General features: G+C 40.3%; 1 protein-coding gene across 12 annotated transcripts in view; it reads right to left on the reverse strand.

The window, feature by feature from the left end:
- LTBP1 (latent transforming growth factor beta binding protein 1) overlaps positions 1 to 23716 on the reverse strand; it is a 456087-nt gene that overhangs the window by 93895 nt on the left and 338476 nt on the right. For all 12 annotated transcript variants that reach the window (XM_017870629.1, XM_017870628.1, XM_017870625.1 and 9 more), the window contains 4 exons: positions 16969 to 17091; positions 10247 to 10369; positions 9177 to 9299; positions 1403 to 1525 (listed from right to left, as the gene is read on the reverse strand). In XM_017870629.1, the coding sequence (XP_017726118.1) occupies positions 1403 to 1525; positions 9177 to 9299; positions 10247 to 10369; positions 16969 to 17091 (492 nt within the window). The remainder of the gene's footprint in view (positions 1 to 1402; positions 1526 to 9176; positions 9300 to 10246; positions 10370 to 16968; positions 17092 to 23716) is intronic.

The following is a 23716-nucleotide window of genomic DNA, read 5'->3' on the forward strand; positions in this document are numbered from 1 at the left end:
TTATTTATTTATTTATTTATTTATTTTTTGAGACGGAGTCTCGCTCTGTCACCCAGGCTGGAGTGCTGTGGCCGGATCTCAGCTCACTGCAAGCTCCGCCTCCCGGGTTCACGCCATTCTCCTGTCTCAGCCTCCCGGGTAGCTGGGACTACAGGCGCCGCCACGTCGCCCGGCTAGTTTTTTTTGTATTTTTTAGTAGAGACGGGGTTTCACCGTGTTAGCCAGGATGGTCTCGATCTCCTGACCTCATGATCCGCCCGTCTTGGCCTCCCAAAATGCTGGGATTACAGGCTTGAGCCACCGCGCCAGGCCGAAGTGTGAATTTTCAGTGGAAAATATAAACATGGGTTTACTAATACTAGTAAATATAGGAAAGCTTGTGGGGCAAGTCAGGTATAGCTAAAAGTGCTGGGATACAGAATCTAGAGAATTTAATTTTTTTAGCCATGGTGTCGAAATGACTCAATGGGCTACCTTGTGAGAGAAATCACTTAATTTCACTTTATTCTTTGTTTTGGCTATAAATGTAACAATAATTGGTATGGCAATGTAGGGAAGAGTAGTGGGAAAAGATCCTGGGTTCAAATCTCAACTTTACCACTCATTAGAGAGCAGCACACTCATTAACTTCTCGAAGCCTCAGTTACTCATGCACAAAATGAATTCAAGAAAAGCTACCTCTGAAGTTGCTGCAAGAATTCAAAGAGATACCAAGATATCTACAGTACTCAGCACACTGAAGCAGCTCAGTTAAAGCTGCTGTGATTGTTATTATTAGTACCTGTGTCGTGTTGCCGTGTTTTTATTAGCACCCTGCGTGCACTGTACAGTTTGGAAGATTAAACGTGACAGGACATTGAAAAAATATAAGATCCCCTTCTTCATGATTTTGACTACATTATTAGTGAGGCTTTTTAGGAAGAGGAAAAGCAATGGTGAGACAGGTGCAGTGGCTCATGCCTGTAATCCCAGCAAAAAAAAAAAAAAAAAAAAAAAAAAAATGGTGGGCACTGGATAAAAACAGAGTTAGAAAAGGACAGATAAATATCACCTATGAGACAAAATAAAATACACCCATAAAAGACGCTATAAAGATAATTTAGAACCCAGTACCAAGGTTACAGCATGGAAGGAACAGTAAAGTACAGGTGACCTCAGCATGGAAGCACGCAGAGCGAGGACACGGCTCTGACTCGTGTGAGTTTCAGGTGACACTATGTTGACAAAGCAACACCTTCCTGCACTTGATGTGGACCCAAGACAGGTATTTTAATATCAAAAATTGACATAGATTATTTACATACAAATCACGTGGCAAAACCACAGACTATCATCTGGAAACATGGCAGAACTGAAGAATTACGTAAATAATGACTGAGGAAAAAAAGAGAGCAAGAAATACCTTGACATGTTTTATTGTCGTCTAGCTGGAATCCATCTGGACAAGTACAATCATAGGACCCCGCAGTATTAATGCAGTCTCCTCTCTGGCAAACACTCTTGTCCTCCAAGCATTCATTGATATCTAAAACCAATTTAAAAAATTTTAAAACCAAATAAATCACATATCAGAAAATTAGACATTTCTCTTACATGTAAAGGTACACTATTTTATATCATTTATAATACATAATTTTAAATACATGACAACTTCAAAATTTTTTTTAAATAAAGCATTTTAAAAGGTGTTTTGCCTTGAAGCTTTGAACAAAAAAATGAAACTTTTTTTTTTTTTTTTTTTGTTTTTTTTGATACAGTCTTGGCCTGTCACCCATGCTGGAGTGCAGTGGTGCTATCTTGGCTCACTGCAACCTCCACCTCCCGGGTTCAAGTGATTCTTATGCCTCAGCCTCCTTAGTAGCTGGGATTACAGACGCCCACCACCACGCCTAGCTAATTTTTGTATTTTTAGTAGAGATGGGGTTTCACCATGTTGGCCAGTCTGGTCTTGAACTCCTGACCTCAAGTGATCCGCCCACCTCAGCCTCCCAAAGTGTTGAGATTACAGGCGTAAGCCATCACACCTGGCCAAGAAATGGAACTTTTAAACATCAAATGAAATTAAATGGAAGAGGAAAAGTCAAAATTCTGAAGCAATTAATAATTTACTTGATTATGTTGTTGGTGATGATAAAGACTTAAAATATTTGAAAAATACTTATTAAGTATATCTTGAGCAACACTTGATCTACTTATACAAGCTCCTGTATTATGCATTACAGAAAAAATTCAAAAGTTTTCAGCATGGTCTTTGTTCCCAAAGAGAAATGTCTGTTCAAAGAAACAAACTATACTGCATTATTAACAATAAAATAAACAAATGATACTGTATTAAACACAAAATATTACATTGTTTTATAAGTCCAAACCAATTTAACACAAGAATTGTCACAAAATATAATTATCTGACAAAATAATAGCATCAACTTTAGGGGTCATATGCATTTAGACAAAGAGTATCATAAAGTTTAAAATAAAACTTTTGTGTAACAGAAGCATATCTGTAAATTTACTTATAGTAAATTTCAGACTAGGGTTGAATATGGGGGAGTTGGAAGAGAAGGGACTTTTGAACAGAAGGAGAACAGCAAGATCAAAAACCTAGTTTAAGTCACTTAAGTCAGCAGCTGTAACAAACAGGTTTGAGGTAGCCTGGATTTTAAATAACGTTTAAAAATGTTAAAAAAAAATTCACAGCAAATGCGCAACCAACAGTGGTATACGTAACCAATAATGAGCTTTGACTGTGAGAATGAAAGACAATTAATGACCCCCCTTCACCGCATGAACGCAGGCAGATCTTTCTCAAGGGCTGCTGATTACCATGTTTACCCCTAGTCAAAGCTCATTATTCCTAATGTAGTCCATGAGCCCCTCTTCTGTTGTGTCTGTGAGGATTTAAGTTACTAGCAATGAAGAAAGCTAAGGAACAAAACCTTCTTTGTTTTCTCAGAATTTGGCATTTTATGGCGTTTCTTGCAAATAATTTTAATTGCTGCCAAAATATGAGCGATTCCAGGAAGAAGTGAATATGGAGACTGTTGCCATCTGTCTAATACGCCCGGCTGTCTGGTTCAAGTACGGTGATACCGAATTTCATTTTTCTCCTAGAATCCAATCAACCAATTCACTGGCTTCTGTCCTATTCACAGGGCAAACCAAAGAGAAATAAGAGAGTGCCTTATCACTTCTTTCTATCAAATAAAAACAAGTTATTATAATGACCGTTCACCCAGAACGAAAATGCTTCCAGGTACTGACCCTAAAACATGAAACACAGGTGATGTGAATTTGTCTCAACTAAGGCAGGTTCTCAACTTTTTCTTTAATGCGTTTTTCTAACTTTACTGAAGTATAATGTATATAAAATAAATTCATCTGCTTAAGAGTCAGCTCAATGAGTTTTTTTTTTTTTTTTTTTTTTTGAGACGGAGTCTGGCTCTGTCGCCCAGGCTGGAGTGCAATGGCGTGATCTCAGCTCACTGCAAGCTCCGCCTCCCGGGTTCACGCTGTTTTCCTGCCTCAGCCTCCCGAGCAGCTGAGACTACAGGCACCCGCCACCACACCTGGCTAATGTTTTTGTATTTTTAGTAGAGACGGGGTTTCGCCGTGTTAGCCAGGATGGTCTCGATCTCCTGACCTCATGATCCGCCCGCCTCAGCCTCCCAAAGTGCTGGAATTACAGGCTTAGGCCACTGCGCCTGGCCAGCTTAATGAGTGTTCACAAATGTATACACATCCTTGTGACCACCATCCCAATCAAGGAATAGGCATTTCCATCCCCAACACATTCCCTCTCACTCCTTTTGTGCTTGGGGGCTTCTTCCTCTCGGCATAATAGTTTTGAGATTCACCCATGTTGTTGTGTGTATCAATAGTTCTCTGTCTTTATTGCTGGGCAGAATTCCATTGAATGAATGCACCATAATCTGTTTACTCATTCACCTTTTGATGAGCATTTTGGGTTGCTTCCATTTGGGCCATTGTGAATAAGGTTTCTATAAACATTTCTAGAATCGTAAGTCTTTGTGTAAACATATGCTTTTACCTTTTTTGAGTAAATACCCAGGAAAAGGATGCATGAGTCATGGAATAGGGTTATATTTAAGTTTTGAACAACTGTTACCTAAAATGGCTGTGGCAATTACATTCCCACAGGAAATGTATGAGAACTCCGATTGTTCCACATTTACTCTGATAGCTCTACAACTATTTTAATGGGTGAAAAGTAGACAATCAGTTTTTTTTTCTTTTGTTTTGGAGATGGAGTCTCGCTCTGTTGCCAGGCTAGAGTGCAGCAGTGTATCTCGGCTCACTGCAACCTCCGCCTCCCGGGTTCAAGCAATTCTCCTGCCTCAGCCTCGCAAGTAGCTGGGACTACAGGCACCCGCCACCACGCCCAACTAATTTTTGTATTTTTAGTAGAGATGGTGTTTCACCACGTTGGCCAGAACGGTCTCGATCCCTTAACCTCATGATCCATCCGCCTTGGCCTCCCAAAGTGCTGGGATTACAGGCGTGAGCCACCATGCCCGGCTCTGTTCATGCTACTTTGAAGTAATTTGATTCTCATTTATTTTCCAAAATCTAAGACAAAAAATGAATGTGAGGGAAAAGAGCATTAAGTGTTTATAAATAATTATATACATTAGAAAGCTGAACATATGTTAGGGTTAGGTTTAGTTTAATTTTTTTTTTTTTGCAAAGCCTTTATCTGTCTTCAAAGCAATGAAAAGGCTGAACATTAAGAGGGCCCAGTATGGTACTGTTTCATACCACCACCTGAGGTAGTGTGAAAAGATATATTTTTCCTAGAAGTACAGTAACAGGTTTTAAGGGCAGGAACAGTGAATCACTGTCATCTTTCTACCAAGACTGAGCTTGCTGATGTCACCAACTACTTCCAGCTTGCTAAAAATCCCACGGTTAACTTTTGGTCCTTCTGTTACCTAGCAATAACATTTGACACAATTCATCACTCCCTCCTCCTTGAAACACTTTCTTCTCTTGGATTCTGGGTTTTCTCCTTCGTCACTTGCCACTTTTCCCTCAATCTCCTTTGCTGGTTCTTACCCATTTCCTCACTTCTGAATGTTGGAGGGCCCGGGATTTATCTCTCTTCTAGCTATACTCATTCCCAATCAATTTCATGGCCTAGAACTCACCCCTAAATTCCAAATGCATAGATCCAATTGCCTTTCAGATACCTTCCTTTGAATATTCATCTTGGGCATCGAAAATGGAAAGTGCCCATGTGGTGCCCCTCATGTCTCCACACGGCTGGTTCCTCGGGCATCCGCACCTGCTATTCCTCTGAACTGAATGCTCTACCCATAAATGATTAAATGTTATCATCCCAGGGAGGCCTCTACTTGCCTCTTTATTTAAAATCACCACCCTCCCTCAACACTCCCCATATACCCCACTCTATTTTTTCTGTAAAATGTATTGCCATTTAACAAACTATATATTTTACTTATTTATCATACATAAATATTTTGAGACAGAGTCTCACTCTGTTGCCCAGGCTGGAGTGCAATGGTGCGATCTTGGCTCATTGCAACCTCCACCTCCTGGGTTCAAGCGATTCTTCTGCCTCAGCCTCCTGAGTAGCTGGGACTACAGGCGTGCGCCACCATGCCCAGCTAATTTTTATTTTTTTATTTTTATTTTTGTTTTTAGTAGAGACGGGGTTTCACCATGTTGGCTAGGATGGTCTCGATCTCCAGACCTCGTGATCCACCCACCTCGGAATTCCCAAAGTGCTGGGATTACTGGCGTATGCCACCACGCCCGGCCGTTTATTGTATTTTTTTGTTATCTCCCACACTACAATGTAAGCTACACAAGGGAAGGAATTTCTGTTTGGTTTATTGCACTATGCCTAGAACAGTGCCCGGCACAAGTTCCACACTAAATAAGTATTTGAACGAATACATAAGTGAATGTATGAATGACTCTGATTTGGAAAGAAATACCAGAAAGAAATACTATCCCACCTTTCCACCTTTTTAAAATTTTGTCCACAAATAAATGACCAAGAGCAAAGGGCACAGAGGGAAAGGGAAAGACATCGTAAATAATGAGTCATCTTCTCAGCTTTGTAAGGGACTGAAGGGAGCAACCTTAGTGAGGAAAAGTTAAGATAGACACGAGATTCAAGACTGTGCTTGGAGGGAACGAGTCACAGGCAGAGCCTTTGAAAGCTGAGATGCTCAAGACCACTAAGAATGAGGACAACTGAGGCACCCTCATTATCACAGAATGAGTGGGTACCAAGCATGCCGGAGTCAGTAGCGCACAGAAGCAGGCACAACACTTGGGATTCTGACGCTACGAGGAGGCCAGCAGGATGACAGGACAATACCGTCAGAAAACAAGGTCTTTGCCAGAGCTATTAGGGGAAGATTACACATGTAAATATAAAAGCCAACAAGAAAGATGACTCTTCCTTGCACAGCTGTGAGAGGCATGTGAACAGTCACAACTTAGTTAATTATGGCTAAATATCACTGGGGAGGGTCAGAAACATTGCTAGCTGGGAATTAGCAGGCTGAAGTGCTAACATAGTTTCAAAGGGAGCTCTAAATTAGTTGGATGGACTCCAGTCCTATTTATAACCCATTATACTAGGGAAACTAGTCCTGGCTTTAAAAGAAAAGGGCCTGATTATATATTCTAAAAGAAGCTTTCTTATGGAACATAATCATATCTTATATACATTAATAATGAAGAACAAGTTTGCTAAAATTTTTTGTGTGACTTTTCATGAAATGGATGTTTTTGGAATAAAAACCTTAAACTTCTGTTAAGATGCTTACACATTAAAAGAGGCAAAGCAGAGGAACATGCCCTCCAACGAACATGAGTTACACAAGACTTAATCAGCGGTGCAGTTCCTTCTTGGCTCGGCCAGGAATCAGGACAGAAGAGATGCGGATGGTCAGTTTATGTTTTCAGTGCCCTAGCACAGGGGTCCTCAATCCCTGGGCCATGGACTGGTACGGGTCCGTGGCCTGTTAGGAACCGGGCTGCACTGCAGGAGGTGAGCAGCAAGGAGGGAGAATTACCACCCGAGCTCCACCTCCTGACAGATCAGCAGCTGCATTCGATTCTTACAGGAGGGTGAACCCTCTTGTGAACTGTGCATGTGAGGGATCTAGGCTGCATGCTCCTCATGAGAATCTAACTGATGCCTGACGAGCTGAGGTGGGACGGTTTCATCCTGAAGCTACCCCCTCACCCCATCCAGGAAACTGTCTTCCACGAAACTGGTCCCTGGTGCCAAAAAAGTTGAGGACCACTGCCGTAGCATATACCTTACCAGTTACTTAGTTCTAGAATAGATTCTTCCATAAATGGCTCCCTCCAACATGACGGACCCTCCCACCTTGGGATGCCACTACCTTGAATCATTATTGTTTACCCACATATTAGAGAGTTCCCAAAACACAACTTTTTCATACATAGTCATATCTTATATTATCACTTGTCTGACCTATTTCTCAACAGGGGTCTGTGTGTGTGTGTGTATATATATGTATGTGTGTGTGTGTGTGTATATATATATATTATTTTTTTGAGACAGTCTCGCTCTGTCACACCCAGGCTGGTGCAGTGGTGTTATCTCAGCTCTCTGCAACTTCCGCCTCCCTGGTTCAGGCCACTCTCCTGCCTCAGCTTCCCAAGTAGTTGGGATTATAGGCACCCATATCATGCCTGGCTAATTTTCTTTTCTTTCTTTCTTTTTTTTTTTTGAGACAGAGTCTCACTCTGTCACCAGGCTGGAGTGCAGTGGTGCGATCTCGGCTCACTGCAACCTCCGCCTCCCGGGTTCAAGCAATTCTCTTGCCTCGGCCTCCTGAGTAGCGGGGACTACAGGTGCGTGCCACCACACCCAGCTAATATTTGTGTTTTTTTTAGTAGAGATGGGGTTTCAGCATGTTGGCCAGGCTGGTCTTTAAGTCCTGACGTCAGGTGATCCGCCCACCTCGGCCTCCCAAAGAGCTGGGATTACAGGCGTGAGCCACCACGTCCGGCCCCAATAAGTATATTGATTACAACTTTTCATTGGTGTTATTAACTCTTTGAGGAACATGATCACCTTAGGATAAAATCTTAGAAGTTGATTTACTGATTCATTAACAGTATACACTTTAAGGCCTTTAAAACACTGCCAAAATCACCTTCCCGAGGGTTGGCTCATTTTACACTCCCAGCAGCAGGAGGATATGGGGACTCAGCCACTTGTGACTGCTTGTGCCAAGTTCTCTGGTCAGGAATGCAGATGCTGTAAACGACAATGGATCTTTCCCAATCAACTGGACTGGTAGTGAAAAACGATTTGGGGCTGCTGAAATACGTGTCATGAAACCATTCACCAACAGGCTCATCCACTTCTCTCAAAGGTGGGGTTCAGACCCTCCTTCAAAAACTCAGACCCTGCATGGGAGACACAACCCTGCCAACACTCCTATTTCTGGTTTCACAACTGACAGGCTCTAAATGCAGCGAAGCCCCAGGTGGGCTGGGGAAAAGCTTGTTACTTAGGCAGACAATGAACACAGAGCAAGGTCACAAGGGACAGACTGGTGGTAAAAGTGAAAAAGAAGTCCACTGGGAGAACATATTCCCCTCTCCATAAGCAGGCCTGGTTCAGGCATCCAACCACTGCAGAGAGCTTCTCAGCCAAACAAGTAGTGGAAGTGGTTGATGACTGCACGATGCTCGACACGTGGGATATCTTTCAGAAATATTTTATGCAAAAAGCCAAAAACTGAATTGACGTTTGGCTCTGAAAAACCTTCTAATTACCTGGAAACTGAAGTTGTATTTACTTATTTGAAACATTTGGAAATTGGTTCTGCATAAATAAGGTGTTACAGTTCAACTATGCACCCAGGATAAACCATCTATAGCAGGTAAAGTTAAACTGATTCTTTTATGCCTTTGGCTGGCACAAGTCTAAAAGACAGCTCCAAGCAGTGCAAAGAAAATCTGGACTCTACTCCCTTCTTTGAATTATTTGTGTGGCCCCGGGGAAGACACTGTGCAGGGACCTAATGTCTTCACTACGAAATAAAGAGATTGGGCTCAAAGGATCAAGGCTGAGAAGATGCCCAGATTTCCCTCCAATCTGGGCATTTTATGATTCTGAAATCAGGAGCAATTCTTACCTTCACAGTGGTCTCCAAGCCCGGATGCTCTGTAACCCTGGTCACACACACACTGAAAAGAGCCCTCAGTGTTCCTGCACTGCCCATGAGCACAGAGATGACGGTGCTGGCATTCATCAATGTCTATGAGCAAGAGAATACAAAGAAACTGTAGAAGTGGTGCTTCAAAAACATTTTCAATCAGTCTCAATTGGATCAGTGTAAATTCTAGAAAGACAGTGTTGATACAAGTAATGACCATCATATATTGTCCTTTTTGTAATACTATCTCAGGAGACTTTTTTGCTTATCGAATATTCAGAGTATACATGAAGACATGGATATTGCTTCTTTATAAAACAATTGGCCTTATACAGTGTGGATTCTGTTCTTAAATAAGAAATGGTGTTTCCTCTCAAGAACTCTGGACATTTGTGGTTGACACAGGTGAGATCAAAATATCTTCAAGTTCAGGAAGCATGTACTTATTGGGAAGTGAAGTATTTCTGTGTGAAATTCAATGAAATATTTATTTAAAAAGTCTAAGGTCAACCCCAGCAAATCCAGAATCCTCACTATCACCTGTAAGAACAGAACATATTTTGCAAACTTTATCTCTAAGGGGAACATTATTTTTACTAAGAAGTCTTCTTTAACGATTTTTTAAAAGGCAAAAATTTTTCAACACTAAATACAAAAAATTAAGGTTATTAACATTCCACAGCATAAAGCAGCCCGAAATAATGACTTTCTAATTGCTGAAATCCAAGCATATAAAACCTTTAAATTAATTTACGTGTTTAAATGGAAATTACCTTCTGCAGTAAAGAATTACACAGAGAGCAATAATCTTTCTTCCTAATACTAATGCCTAGCCATTGATAGCTAATGCCATAGGTTTTCAAATTTAATGGTCTTCCATCTTGTTTTATTGACTTTCCTAACTTATGTTTAAGACCCTGGCTTTCTGGCACTATAATGCAATTATCTAGGTAATTTTTAAAAGGTACCCTCATTTGATTGAGGGTACATTTTTTCAGATCAGGTGCTTTAAGGTGAAGTTTCAGTAGTTCATGTTACTACACTCTTACCTTCACACTGGTCTTTAGCTGCCGACAGCTGGTACCCCTGCCCACAGGTGCACCTGAAGGAGCCCTCGGTATTTTTGCACTGCCCGTTTACGCATAGATTCCCTTGCTGACATTCATCGATATCTGCAAACACAACAATGGCAATTTTTCTGAAAGAGAGACTACCCAGGAGAATGCAGTGCTCCCTGCAATGCATTCTGGGGTTAGTGTTACAAAAATAATAGTAGTACTCATATCTGGCACTACACACTTTAGTATGTATCACAACACCTATGCTGTTGTATCAACCTCAGTATACTGAACTATAGAATAGAAGTAACTACAAATAGACAATAAACCAGTAAGCTACTTATAATAATCATACTCCTCACCGTCAATGTCTTAGAATACAACATGAAATATTTTAGAGTTGCAAACAGAAGGCAGAACCTGATGCAATATAACGACGCTTAGACAATTTGTAGACCTGTTTAGTTTCATGAAAGAAGTCAGAAGTAAAACTCTACTAGGAATTTGAAAAGCAAAACCAAAAACATAAGCAGTTACGGAAGGAAACAGATAGTTCTACTTTATCTAGAAGTTGAACTATGAGGCCAAATAGTTGTATAAAGAACTCTGGCTCATTTTCAAAGTAACAAGGAAAGCCAAGAGAAATGGTAGTATTATGATGACTGCTGAATACCAAAGGAGAAAGTGATAAGTGAGGATTTTTAAACATGCTTTGACTGAAGATAAAACCACTAACTGAGAAAGAATATAATTCTTAATAAGTGTCCTAGAAAATGTCATGTATGCGAAGTTACACAACTGAAGTAAAGGACTGGCTTCATCAATAATTTGAACACGTCTGGTAAGAGTAGAGTTTTCCAGATGTTTTTGTTTGGCCATTATATTGGTCTGACCTAAGCAGATAATGCTGTCTTGCCTTGTCAGTGCAAATACAACCTCAGAATGTTCTGCTGAACGGCTAGCCAACTTGTAAGAGTCTATGATTATTAAAACATGATAGGTACAACCAATCTTCATCACCTACATGACAGGTTTGTTGTGAAGATTACCAAAGGGAATAGATATAAAACACATAAGCCCTCTACTCACAGGGGGAAAAAGGAGCCCTAATCTAAAAGGAGTAATAGAGTAATAAAAAAAAAGGGGGGGATTTAAAAAAAAATAATGTCCTATAGATCAACGTATGACTGTTGTTTTCTTCAAATTTTCTTACTTAAAATGCATCTAAAAGTGTTTGTCAGGAAAACTCAATTAACTGTATAGGCCTTTCACTCAAGTATTATTGACAATTACCTGTTTACCCTGAGCAAAGTTTCATTTCTTTTTTTTTTTTTTGAGACGGAGTCTCACTCTGTCACCAAGCTGGAGTGAGTGCAGTGGTGCTATCTCGGCTCACTGCAACCTTTGCCTCCCAGATTCAAGCGATTCTCCTGCCTCAGCCTCCTGCCCAGTTCATTTTTGTATTTTTAGTAGAGAGGGAGTTTCACCATTGTTGACCAGGATAGTCTTGATCTCTTGACCTCATGATCCACCTGCCTCATTCTCCCAAAGTGATGGGATTACAGGCGTGAGTCACTGCGCCCAGCTAATTTTTGTCTTTTTAGTGGAGACAGGGTTTCGCCATGTTGGCCAGGATGGTCTCGATCTCTTGACCTTGTGATCTGCCTGCCTCAGTCTCCCAAAGTGTTGGGATTACAGGCATTAGCCACTACGCCTGGCTGCAAAGTTTCATTTCTTAACCTCTAATGGGGCATTAACTTTTTAAATTTATCCAGATATAAGCAAGGTATCAGGTTATCCCTTCCTGAAATAGTTGAAATTGCTATTGAAATATTGAAACAGTTTCCTGAAATAGGGCTCACACAAAGTATTAATGTAATCGGAGTTCAAAATTTGTTTCTTATTTTCTTTAATATTTCAGAGCAATTACTTTAGTTGATTAAAAACTTTTGTTTTACCAATTGTATTATTGGTCTCTTTTACTTATAAATAATTCCTGGCTGCCAATATTGCCTGTCCATAGAGAAATTAAACAAGGTAACTTTCATTTTAAAGATTATTTTATACCTTTCAGACACTCTTAGCTGTAGGAATGGTTGCCAGCAAAGATCAGCCTACGTCACTATTTTCTTTTAGCACATTCTATAAAATACTTGGGATGTCAGTTCACGAACTGAAGACCAACAATAGCTCTTGTAGCTGGCTGGATCTCTCACATAACATCTGACAACATTTTTAGTGCTTTGGACTCTTTTTGACTTTCTCATAGAAGACAACAAATTACGCAGTCCCATGTGAAGATGTCTGCAGCAGAGATAGCCCCTCCATTCCAAGGACTGTCAGGGTATGCCAGACATCTTACATAACTGACTCATTTATGTTGCTAAGAATGTCAGGAGTAATTCATGACAAGTAATGACACATACACTTGGAATAACTTGAGGCAACACAGTTATCTTGAACAAGGTGATCTTTGGGTCTTTAAAATGACCAAAGGGAACAAAGATAGATTGATTCTAGGGATAAAAATATTTTTATTTTCTAATGAGGGATAACATTTCTGAGCCAAAAGAAAGCTTTCTAATAAAATACGCATGCCAGACAAATGTCTTCTTTCTTTTGTGCCAAGAATATCACACACCCCTGACATGTGAATGTACACCTGACATTATGTGATGATCAGAGCCTTTCAACCCTGTGTTCTTCTTCCCAAAAACCCATGACCCCAGTTTAATCATGAGAAAAACATCAGACGGATCCAGAGTGGGGAAAAGCTACAGGATTCTGGCCTATACTCTTTAGGACAGATAAGATCACGAAAACTAGGGAAAGATTCATTAGGGAGACAAGACAAGTAAATGCAATGTGGTATCCCGGACTGGATGCTGGAACAGAAAGAGGACGTGATTGGAAAAACTTGTGAAATCCAAATAAAGTCTCGAGGTTAGTGACAGGGCCGGGCATGGTGGCTCATGCTCATAATCCCAGCATTTTGGGAGGCTGAAGCGGGCGGATCACAAGGTCGGGAGACTACCCTGGCTAACATAGTGAAACCCCATCTCTACTAAAAGTACAAATATTAGCCAGGTGTGGTGGCACGTGCCTGTAGTCCCAGTAACCTGGGAGGCTGAAGCAGGAGAATCACCTGAACCCGGGAGGCAGCGGTTGCAGTGAGCTGAGATTGCGCCATTGCATTCCAGCCTGGGCGACACAGCGAGACTCCATCTCAATAAATAAGGCAGTATATCAGATCCTAGCTGTGACATGTAGAAGCTGTGTGAGCTTTCTCATCTGCTAAAAAAAAAAAAAAAAAAAAAAAGGGAGCGGGGGGAGCAATAATGCTTCCTCCTAGAGCTGATATGAGGATTGCATGAAATAATACAGGGACAGAGATCAAGTGGGAAGAATGAGTTAATGCATTCCAGGCTGTAATGGCAGTAGAGGGCAAGGTTAAATGCCAAGTGGAAGTAATAGCCCTTTCTCACCTCTAAGCTTTGGCATGTGCTGCTTCCTCTGCCTGCCAACTTTTACTCCCCTTTGTATTCAATACTTCAAGACCAAGTTCAAATAGCAATACCTTTGTGAAGCTTTCCCAGAAGCACACAAGCAGAGTTAGCCACACACTTTTTGGTTTTAACAAAACTTTGTTTATGCCTCTAATTTAGCAAACACCACCACCGCCACGTCATGCTCTGCTCCTGCATTAATTCATTCTCTCTACGTGATCTCTATCCCTATATTACTTCATGCAATCCTCATATCAACTCTAACAGGTACCATTATTGTTCCCTTTTATTTGTAGATGAGAAAAGTAAGGCTTAGTGAAGTAAGATACCATAACTTATCCAAGCTCACACAGCTTCTACGCATCAGGACTAGGATCTGATATACTGCCTTAAAAAAAAACTAAATACTAGACTTTAATATATAATATAATTTTGGATATTAGATAGCCATTAGTTGTCTTGTCTCCCCAACCAATCTTTCCCAGGCTCAGCTGGGATGGCAATGGCCGAGAGCAAGACAGTGGTAATGAGTCATTCATTCAACATGTGCCTACTTTGAGCGTCCCATTAGAAAGTCTGATTCTCTAATTTTAGGGATGACACAATGTCTGGAAACCTGAGATTATTCACCCAAGGTCATACCATGAACCACTGGAAGAGCCACATCAGGTAAGCAGTGAGGAAGAAGATGAATATGAAGGGCAGGATAATCTTAAACAAGTACTTGGGTCCAAATCAGCACAGAATCTTCACAGGGCAGTTGTGACATTGATTTGGATGGGTCAGAGAATGCGAGCTGAAGAATGCGACTGTGACAACTAAGTTTGGAATATGAAGGAGGAGGACAGATTACAAGAGTTTTTATCAACAAGCAGATGAAAAAAATTAGGCCGATTAGGATGAAAGAAGATAAAATGGCAGGATATGAAAATAAACTAGATATAGCAATCAAAGATGAACCATGACTCCTAAGGCTTGAGATCCTCATTCACCCCTGATCCAGTGTATGGGGGAAGAAACAATACCTTTCAGATGCTTCTCATATTTAATTTGGTCTGAGGAGATGCCTGGCTTAAGAAGTCAGTAGGAAACTGTGAATGTGAGCCAAAAGAGAAGGGACCAGGAGAAATGGAGGTGTGCCTACGTTAGATGTTCCACTAGGAGTGGCCAAGATCCACTGCTGCTCTGCTATATTATGGGAGCAAGGCATCGAATTCAGATGCCTGCACGTTCCCTACTGCCAGTGGAAGAGGCCTCAATTCTTACAAGATACCAGGGTGTCTACCATAGTGAGAAATTAATTATCACCCTAGATCCTTCACTTACATCAAGACACTTAAGAAGAACATTTTTACTTATTTTCTCTTTTGCCCTTTGCTAGAACATACTTTTAGATGTAAAAGTAAGCAGAAAAGAAAAAAATCCACAGATTTGACCATATGAAAAAAATTTTAAAATCTTAAAAGAAAATTAGGAAAGACTTAGCGAAATTACAAGAGTGTACCACCAAAAATGTATATGTAACGTACATACATTTATTATTATCATTGAGACTCTATTTTGAGTCTTGCTCTGTCACTCAGGATGGAGTACAGTGGCATGATCTCAGCTCACTGCAACCTCTGCTTCTTGGGTTCAAGTGATTCTTGTTCCTCAGTCTCCTGAGTAGCTGGGATTACAGGCGCATGCCACCAAGCCCGGCTAATTTTTGTATTTTTAGTAGAGACAGGGTTTCACCATGTTGGCCAAGCTGGTCTCGAACTCCTGACTTCAGGTGATCCACCTGCCTTGGGCCTCCCAAAGTGCTAAGCCCAGCCATGTGTACATACATTTATATATGTATTACATATAAAAGAGTTCATATACATTGATTCAAAAAATAAAAAGCCTGACAAATGAGAAATGATATTAATGGAAATTTTAAAAGAAATATAAATGTTAAATAAGTATATAAAATAAATGTTTAAAAATTAGAAGTGTTCAGAGAATTGCTAAAGGGAATGAGCATATAAAACAAATATTAAACCTTTTTAGAATTAAAATAAATATATATTTGAAATGAGAATGTTCTCCTGTAAAAATTGTAAAAAGACCATGATACAATATATGTATCAAAATATCACTCTGTACCCTATAAATATGTACAATATGGACAATTATTATATGCCAATTATAAAAACAAAAACAAAACCAAAGAGTAAAAAAATTCAGAACATTTTTGCTGGGCGTGGTGGCTCACGCCTGTAATCCCAGCACTTTGGGAGGCTGACGCGGGCAGATCACAAGGTCAGGAGTTCGAGACCAGCCTGGACAATATGGTGAAACCTCGTCTCTACTAAAAATACAAAAATTAGCCAGGCATGATGGCGGGAGCCTGTAGTCCCAGCTACTCGGGAGGCTGAGGCAGGAGAATCACTTGAACTTGGGAGGTGGAGGTTGCAGTGAGCCAAGATGGCACCACTGCACTCCAGCCTGGGCAACAGAGTGAGACTTTAGCTCAAAAAAAAAAAAAAAAAAAAAGAAGAGAGAGAGAGACCTGTACCAGTTTTGCTCACTAATGAGAAGTTGAAAATTGTGATATGGCAACATACTAGAATATTGTACAGCCTCTAAAAATAACATTTGAAAAAAAGTTATGAATGGAATGTAAAATGCTTATGGGAGGTATACTATTAAGTGGCAAAAAGCAAGATATAAAATTCTACATAGAACATCTTTTTTTACAATATCCATGAAATACGAATATTCATTAATGAGATTATGTGAGATTCTTACTCTTTCTCTCTCTGTATTTGCTAAATTTTCTCAAATGAGTATATATTGGTTTCTTTAATATCAACTTTATTCAGAAATAATTCACATGCTATACAATTCTGTTTAAAATGTACAATTCAGTGGTTTTTAATATATTCACAGAGTTGTGCAACTGTGTGTATTGCTTTTATAATAAGAAAAAAAATTCAGATGAACAGATCTGTGGCTTACAGACACTCTGCAAAAATACATTGTTTCCCTTCATGTAAATAGATATGTTCTGTATTTAACCACAGCCAGGAGCCACTTTCAGCCAAGCCAACCAATATGTGCTCTGAGTCGCTCGGTCAAAATAAACACAGGTAGCAGGGTTCCTTTTTCTAAGGCTAATTGCGCTAATCTATCTTTAAATGAAGTTTAAATAAAAATGGGAAACTTGATGGCAGTATTTACCTTTACAGTGCTTGTGGTCCGGAGTCCGGGTATAGCCTTTGTGGCATGAACACATGTAGGAGCCTTCAAGGTTGGAACAATCACCATTTGTGCAGACGTTTGGTTCCAGGCACTCGTCCACATCTTGAAGAATGTTGCGTAATGGAAAGAACAAAAAAGAAAAAAAGAAAACATGGATAAAGTTAAATTTGGTTAGAAATGGAAACAGTAGACCTTCAGAAGACCAGGCAGATTCTTAAAGATAAACTTTCAAATTAGCCCGAAGGAGAAAAAGCAGCTTCTTGTGAGCTAAATGGATGACGGTTCTATACTTTAACTTACCTTCTGAAAGTAACTCAGAACCAAATACGCTCTATGAGTAAATTCAAGAAGTAAAGACGGCTTGTTGTAGCCGGGAGGAAGGAAGAGAGGGGAGATTTAGCGCAATGTCTCTACAAGAAAGAATTTTCCAAAGAACCAAAGATGGGTTGAGGTCTATTTTGGAAACTGATGAATTCAGTAGGATGGGAGAGTTCACAAAAGCAAAAGATATGACTCATGACCCAGAGAAATCACAGGGAAGTTTTAACAGAAAGGTGAAAAAGTCTAATAAAAAGCTCTAAAATGGCAGTGAATTCATATGATAAAAACCAAGTAAGCTAAGGGACAAATACAAGCCGACTGGGCAGTCTGAAGGTAGGGTACAGGCTGAAGAGGTAGATAATAATAGCACCTAATCTTTATCAAGCACTTGCTACATGTGGGCATTAAAAGCTTTACATACACCATCTCATTGAACTTGAACAGAATCCATATGGGCCAACCATTTTATGGAGGAAGGAACTGAAGCTTAGAGAAGTTCAGTAACCAGCCCAAGACCACATAGAAAGGGTGATTCTAAGATTTGAACCCAAGCCTATCCTTTTAACCTGACTGTAAGTTTCTGTCACAGGCAAAGTTAAATCTAGTGATAGAAACAGTTAAAGAAAGAGAGAATGCATGAGTTGGGGTTTGTTTTTATTGTTTGCTAACACAGCATTTATACTGAAAATCTAAAATTTATTTCATTAAAAAAATATTAAGTTCCTACTATATATAACTATTTTTCAAAAATAAATATGTAAGTTCTGTGCTCCATTTGAATGGGCCTGGGTAGGTCCACTGTATGTCACAGTGACAGACACTAGGGAGGTATCAACAAGCAAAAACTTAAAGAGGAAAAACTTGAATCACAAAATGCTAAAACTACACATACAACGTCACAATTTAGGCTTAATCTTATAGGGGTCTATAACATAATCAAAGCATCTTAAACATAAGGCAGGCAAATGAGGAGGAAAAGACACGTGACAGCATCCGTTTCACTTTTCAGTGCTTACTACACCACGAAAGCAGTAAAGTTTTCTACCCTGTTAAGGCAGTCACAAGCACACTGACAATACAAACCTAATCTTCAGCAATCCAGAGTCTAGATTGCATGCATTTGCATTGCATTAAGACTGGATTCTTTCTTACAATGGAATGCAGAAATGGAGTTGTACTAAAACATGGCAAACATATCTGTGAGTGTGCACCTGGGTGTGTTCCCTGCGCATATTGAGAAGAGCCAAGGAAATGGCACCGCCTAGGTGCTCTGTGTTGCTTTCACAAAATATCACTAATTATGGTGAACTGACTCTAGTCCACGACAACAAAAATAGCACTTCCAGACTGACTCATTAACCACCCTTTCCTTGGTTGTGGGAATCCACTTCTGTAAACACTGAAGGCAAACAACTTGAAAGAAGCAGCCAAGTATTGGAGCCAAAGTAAATAATGGGAATGAGCCTAGACACCAGGCATAGCAATTCCAGACAGCAACAGGAAAATGTCATGTTTAGTATCTGGTTTTGTTTCAAAAATGTTAGCAAGTTCAGAAATGTATGGATTGCTCTCTTTAATTATTCATGCACCAGGGAAAGTGATTTATAAGGCTGTAGAATGTAACAGCAAAATCAATTTCTAAGACCATACTTTCTCTAGGTAAAGTAAATCAACAGACAGTGCAGATTACCATTTAGGAGACACTTATAAAACTTCTATTTTTCTAGGCTACTCATGATTAATGATGAAGCAGAATGCCTTGAAATATCTAGGGTAGCCTGATGTGTTTATTCTTTCTTTTACTTATTATAGACATAATTGCATGGAACCAGAATTCTGTCAAGCCAATCACCGTAGATAGAACAATTTGAATGGAAAGTACATGATCTTAATGAAACTATGCTCCTGAAAAAACAGCAAGACAGTAAAATATCACTGAAGAATCTCTACAAAGAAGGAAGGTCTCCAGAGAGCAGCCACACATAAAACCACTTGGAGGATGCAAATGGTGTAAAATTAATTCAGCATTGTGTCGTTAGCCCCGATTTCTCTCCTAAACTGCCGAACCATGCATCCAGCTGGTCAGTGTACTGGACATCACCTTGATGTCCTCCAGGTACCTCTGAGTCTTTATGGCCAAAACTGACCCCTCCCCTGCCTTTTCTTTATGTTATTTTCCATACCAATATCTAGTACCATTATCTACTCAAATGCTCAAGTCAGAAACCTGGGAGTTACACCTTCTAGAGTCCTTACTTTTACTCTCCCTCTTTCCTCTCATTGTTTATTGCCCAGGAATACCAATCTGCCTTTCAAATCTCTCTCAAATCACCTACTTTCATTCTTTCTCACCTGAGTTACTGCCATAGTCTTTTAATTTGTTTTTCTAAGACTTGGCTTCTCTCATCCATTATCCAGCTTGCAGACAGAATAAACCTTTTTCTAAAATACAAATCTGATACATGGTGTTGGCTCCTCCACTTAAAAACCTTCAATGGCTTTCAGTGTTCTTCAGTTTAGTCCAGGACACAAACCTGTGCGGCCCTGGGTGTAATGACAGCAGAAGGCTTGGCCCCCGCCGTTCTAGCCTCCAACCCTTGGAAGATCTCCCATCAATGCCATAAGAAGTGCTATGCTTTGAAAATGGTTTGTCCCTGCTGAAACTCATGTTGAGGCTTGGTTGTCAAGGTGGCGGCATAGGGAAGTGGTGCTTTTAAGGGGTGATTAGTTCATTAAGATAGATGAATGTCTTTCTCTCAAGACCGGATTAGTTCTTGTGGGAATGAAATCGTTCCCAAGAGAGTGGATTGTTATAAAGTGAGGTTGCCTCTGTGTTTTGCTCTCTTTGCATGCGCTTGCTTCACCTCCCACTTTGTGAGCATATTAAGATGCAGTATAAGGCCCTCACCAGAAGTGGCCAACTGATCTTGAATTTGCCAGTCTCCAGAACCATGGGCTAAACAAATAAATCTCTCTTCTTCATAAATGACCTAGTCTCAAGGTGTTCTGTTATAGCAACACAAAATGGGTTATGAAGGAAGCGGGTGGTCCTTACCCATCCCGCCACCCACCCCATGGTTGCCTTATCCCCGCAGCAGAGGGAGGTGATTATGCCTCTGGTTTTCAAGGTGGAGCTCAAAATTTGTCTTACTCTAAGATACGGTCTTACAGAATATTCATATTACCCAAATTCTTCCAGCGCATATACGAGTTCAACAGGCCTTTGTGCTTTATCTGTTAGGAAACATCATAAAAAATAGTGTTGATAGAAAAATTGGTTCTAGCCAGGTGTGGTGGCTCTTGCCTGTAATCCTAGAAACTCAGGAGGCTGAGGTGGGAGGACTGCTTGAGGACAAGAGTTTGAGACCAGTCTGGCCACTACAGCAAGCCCCTGTCTCCACACCCAAATTTTTTTTTTTTTTTTTTTTTTTTTTTTTTTTTTTTTTTTTTTTTTGAGATAGAGTCTCGCTATGTCGCTCAGGCTGGAGTGCAGTGGCACCATCTTGGCTCGCTGCAAGCTCCACCTCCTGTGTGCACGCCATTCTCCTGCCTCAGCCACCTGAGTAGCTAGGACTACAGGTGCCCGCTACCACACCCGGCTAATTTTTTGTATTTTTACTAGAGAGGGGGGTTTCACCGTGTTAGCCGGATGGTCTCGATCTCCTGACCTTGTGATCTGCCCACCTCGGCCTCCCAAAGTGCTGGGATTACAGGTGTGAGCCACCGCGCCCGGCCTCCAGCTTCTTTTCTTTCTGGGGGGAAATGATAACATTACTCTCTCCGCATCCTCTGGTAACTGTCAATTCTCCACAATTTCACAGAGATGACTCCCAGCTGGCCAGTAATCCCACCTGGCTCATCGTCTCATTGCCTTGGGGTGTAATTCATCTAGGTGAAGAAACTTTTAAAAATTTCCCTTCCTCATATCCTGGGAACATACCAAACTGTCTCAAGCCCCTCCCTGGTGGGCATAACACACCATGTACAGAGGGTATTCAGATGTCACCCAGTCATGTTCTCTCCAGCCTGTGCTCACTTACATTTCATGTAGCAGCTGTTTGGGGTTGGCTAGAATTTGTCCCAGAGCAATAATTTACCTGTATTACTTTCTGTACTTTCAAAGAGATGAATATGTCAACATAGCCAATTATTTCTCTAAGGCTATCCAAACTCAGTTTGTTCCTTAATCACCAATGCAGGCTTCAGAGAGTGAGAACCACTTGAGATAGGGATAAAGCATCTTATTCTAGCACTATAGCTACATGAAAACACAGGATTACCCCCTACCCCAAATGTGTCCATTACTCCAGCGATTCCTCAACTATTCTTCACACATAATCTTTTATACTAAAGAAGATGGGAGAACATATTTGGCAGAAAAGCGAGCACGGCAAAATGAGAGACAGATGTTGGTCCGGTCAGTGTGATGAAACCACCTCAACTGCACTTGAGGTATAGGAGATCCTCAGAATCTCACACCCCCTCTGTCAATTTTGATGAAGTTAAAATATGTGGTAGTAGCAGCAGAGCTGCTGACAAACATTTGTTACATAATCCTCAAAGAATCATCACTGCTTTTCAGAACTGGAGAAGAACCAATGAATGCTGTGTACATCCTACATAAAGAGCCAAGGATGATCTCAGAAAACTCCAATCACTAATCCCACCATATTATTGGCTCCCTACCTCACCTTTCCAAAGAACATTTTATCTTTCAGCAGAACTCAACTGCCGCTACGTATGGTGCAGACTTGCCATCTCAAACTCTAGAATCCCCGAGCCATTGTTATTGCTGCTTCCAAGGGATGATTCCAGCCCATGTGGCTTTCTCCTTTCTATGCTCTTTTATTTTCCTTATTGTCTTTGTTATATTGTTTTGTTCTTTAGTTTTCTTATGTGTACACGAAGGGTACATGAGACATTGTACAGCACAAAACACTGGATTTAGAGATAAAAGATCGAGGATCACATCCTGGTTCTGATATTTATTACCTATAACCTTTAGTAAGCCCATTCACTTGTTTGGGCTTACTTCCAATTTCACACTTGTACTACAGAGATGACTACCGTGAGGATCAAATGATGCCATCATGTCAAAACCTTCATAAACTATATAATGAGAAGGATTTTATTATAATAATTAATGTTCCTACAAACCATGCTCCCTGGTTTCAAAAGTTTGTTTTTTGTTATTTTTATAATTGCAAATCTTCTCTGGCATATAGATATGTAGACAACAGCTCAATAAATAGCTCAGTGATTGATCAGAAGCATCCTTTAGCATATAATAATTTAGGGATAAGGCTAATGTTTGCACACGAAATATGAAAAAGGTACATGCTGTACTCAGTTGCAATCTTCTATAAAACAAATACCTGCTGTATCAAGTCTTCAATTTCAGCTTAGTCTATGAATATTCATATAAGCCATGAAAGTTAACACTGAATCTTCAAATCTGAAAATAAATCCTAGTGTGAAAAGAACTTCTAGAACAATGAGTTCTCCATGTTTTCTGTCCAAGTTTATTCTTCAAGTTCTCTGTGCCAGGTCTTGGTTAAGACTGTAGTTATCAGTTGCCAAGCAGATTGAATTATACTAAATTCTTCAAATAACCAAGACCCACATTCAGAGAGCTTAAATGGGAGTCAGAAAGTCATTCTCAACTTAATCAGAGATTAAAAAAGAAAGATTACACTGGCAAAATCTTAGAAATTTGTGTTACCAGGTCACAAGATCTATCACAAACTGAACAACAAATAATAACCCCCCAAAAAGCTAGCTGCATATATCCAATAGGTGGCATATTCTGCCTTGTGAAGGTGAGCAGAGACAATAAAGTACAGGAATGGAAACAGCAGCATTATTATAGATGCCTAAACACTTGTTATGAATCACTAATGACCTTACAGAGAAGTATCATGGCTCCCAAGAAGTATATTCCAACTAAGTAAGAACACTAAGAAGCTGGAAGGAGTCGACAGACATGACCCTGAACGTGCCCGATCTAGTCTGACCTTGGAAGCTAGGCAGGGTGGGTCCAGTTAGTATTTGGATGGGAGATATCAAACAGAAACCACAAAATTATTTACATTCATAAGAGAATGCTCCAAAAGGCCAGGAGCGGTGGCTCACACCTGTAATCCCAGCACTTTGGGAGGCCAAGGCGGGTGGATCACGAGGTCAGGAGTTCAAGAACAGCCTGATCAACATGGTGAAACCCCGTCTCTACTAAAAATACAAAAATTAGCTAGGCGTGATGGCACGTGCCTGTAATTCCAGCTACTCAGGAGGCTGAGGCAGGAGAATCACTTGAACCCGGGAAGCGGAGGCTGCAGTGAGCTGAGATCATGCCATTGCACTCCAGCCTGGGCGACAGAGGGAGACTCTGTCTCAAAAAAAAAAAAAA

This window comes from Rhinopithecus bieti, unplaced genomic scaffold (assembly GCF_001698545.2).
Source record: "Rhinopithecus bieti isolate Rb0 unplaced genomic scaffold, ASM169854v2 scaffold_5341, whole genome shotgun sequence".
Lineage (NCBI taxonomy): Eukaryota > Metazoa > Chordata > Mammalia > Primates > Cercopithecidae > Rhinopithecus > Rhinopithecus bieti.